This window comes from Arachis ipaensis, chromosome B06, assembly GCF_000816755.2.
Source record: "Arachis ipaensis cultivar K30076 chromosome B06, Araip1.1, whole genome shotgun sequence".
Taxonomy (NCBI): Eukaryota; Viridiplantae; Streptophyta; class Magnoliopsida; order Fabales; family Fabaceae; genus Arachis; species Arachis ipaensis.
Window position 1 is genome coordinate 77,851,645 of NC_029790.2, and position 1,385 is coordinate 77,853,029.

General features: G+C 42.7%; 1 protein-coding gene across 1 annotated transcript; it reads right to left on the bottom strand.

Annotated features, from left to right (window-relative positions):
- Positions 11–893, bottom strand: LOC107646959 (ethylene-responsive transcription factor ERF024-like). Its single transcript, XM_016351100.2, has one exon. It carries the CDS (start codon positions 660–662, stop codon positions 57–59), a length of 606 nt encoding a protein of 201 aa, XP_016206586.1. The 5' UTR covers positions 663–893; the 3' UTR covers positions 11–56.

The following is a 1,385-nucleotide window of genomic DNA, read 5'->3' on the forward strand; positions in this document are numbered from 1 at the left end:
GACCGACAGATATTCATACGAAGACGTGGGAAATATTATTTTGAAAAATATGTATGTCATGGGAAATAAGGGTAACTCCAGAGGTGTGGATCTTCCGGCATGTATTCTGGAGCAGTAGTGTAGTCATCGGCAACATGAAAACGAGGAGGGCTAAGAAGCATTCCTTCAGCCATATTGAGCAGAACATTAGGCATATCAAAAATCAAATCCTCATCCACAAACTCATTATTGTTGTCATTAGTGTTCCTGGCTTGGGAGAGCGGCGGCACCTCTTGCTCCAGCGCAACGGCATTCCCTGCCGCGGCTCCCCGGCTTCCCTCGATGGAGTCTTTGGCGGCTCCGAGAGCAGCAGCTGCACTGGCTGCGGCAACTTGAATATCGCGGGCAGAGGAAGAGGCAGGAACAGGGAGGGAAGAAGCGGAGTCGGGGAAGTTAAGGGCAGCATCGTTACCCTTAAGAGCAAGAGCGGCGACATCATAAGCAATAGCAGCCATTTCGGGGGTGGAGAAAGTGCCAAGCCAAATCCTGGTAGGTTTCTTTGGCTCCCTGATTTCGGAGACCCATTTGCCACTGCTCCTGCGCCTCACTCCTCGGTACAAAGGGTGCCGACCAGTGCCACTACTGCCTGAAGAAGAAGAAGAAGAAGTGTTGTTGGAACGCATGAGTTTGTGCGTGATTTGTTGTGTGTGGTTCTTGGTAGTTGATGAGGCAGTTGGCGGTTGGGGGAAGGCATTTTATTGGAAGGGGAAAGTGCTGACCAGTTAGTTAGTTAGTTGTTGGGAGGGGGATGGAGGGTGCTTGCTAGCTGTGGTGTGTCCAGGATTCAGGGTGTAAGCCAGCTTCGTCATGGATATCTCGGTTGGACATTAGCGAGCCATCGTGTGTGTAGTGTGTTTCTAAGAATTAAATTAAATTCAATTAAAGAAAGCTGCGCTGCCATTTAATTAATCAAGACAACAGCTTAATTAATCCACACATACAACACTATCTACCTATTACTATCTCACCGTCACCAGTTATATTGCACTTTCTCTATATACATCATCACCATATACCAAGGCCCCCAATTTTCTTAGGGTTTTATTATTATTATTATTATTATTATTATTATTATTATTATTATTATTTCAACATTGATTAGACTTTACATTGACGTGGAGCGCGATTACAAATTAACTGTACAAAAGATGGCCGATGTCGTCTAAATTTGATGCTTCAGATGTATTTATTGACAACAATAATATGTGAGATCTTACTGGACTTTATCATTTGGTTTAATTACTCTATTGCTTTGCAAAATTTTCAATTAGGTTTCTATACTTTTTTTTTTAATTGAGTTTTTACATCAAATTTTTTTAATTAGGTTGCTACACTTTTTTTTTCTT

Excerpts from the sequence above, each read along its gene's own strand:
- LOC107646959 (XM_016351100.2), bottom strand. The coding sequence starts at position 662 with ATGCGTTCCAACAACACTTCTTCTTCTTCTTCTTCAGGCAGTAGTGGC.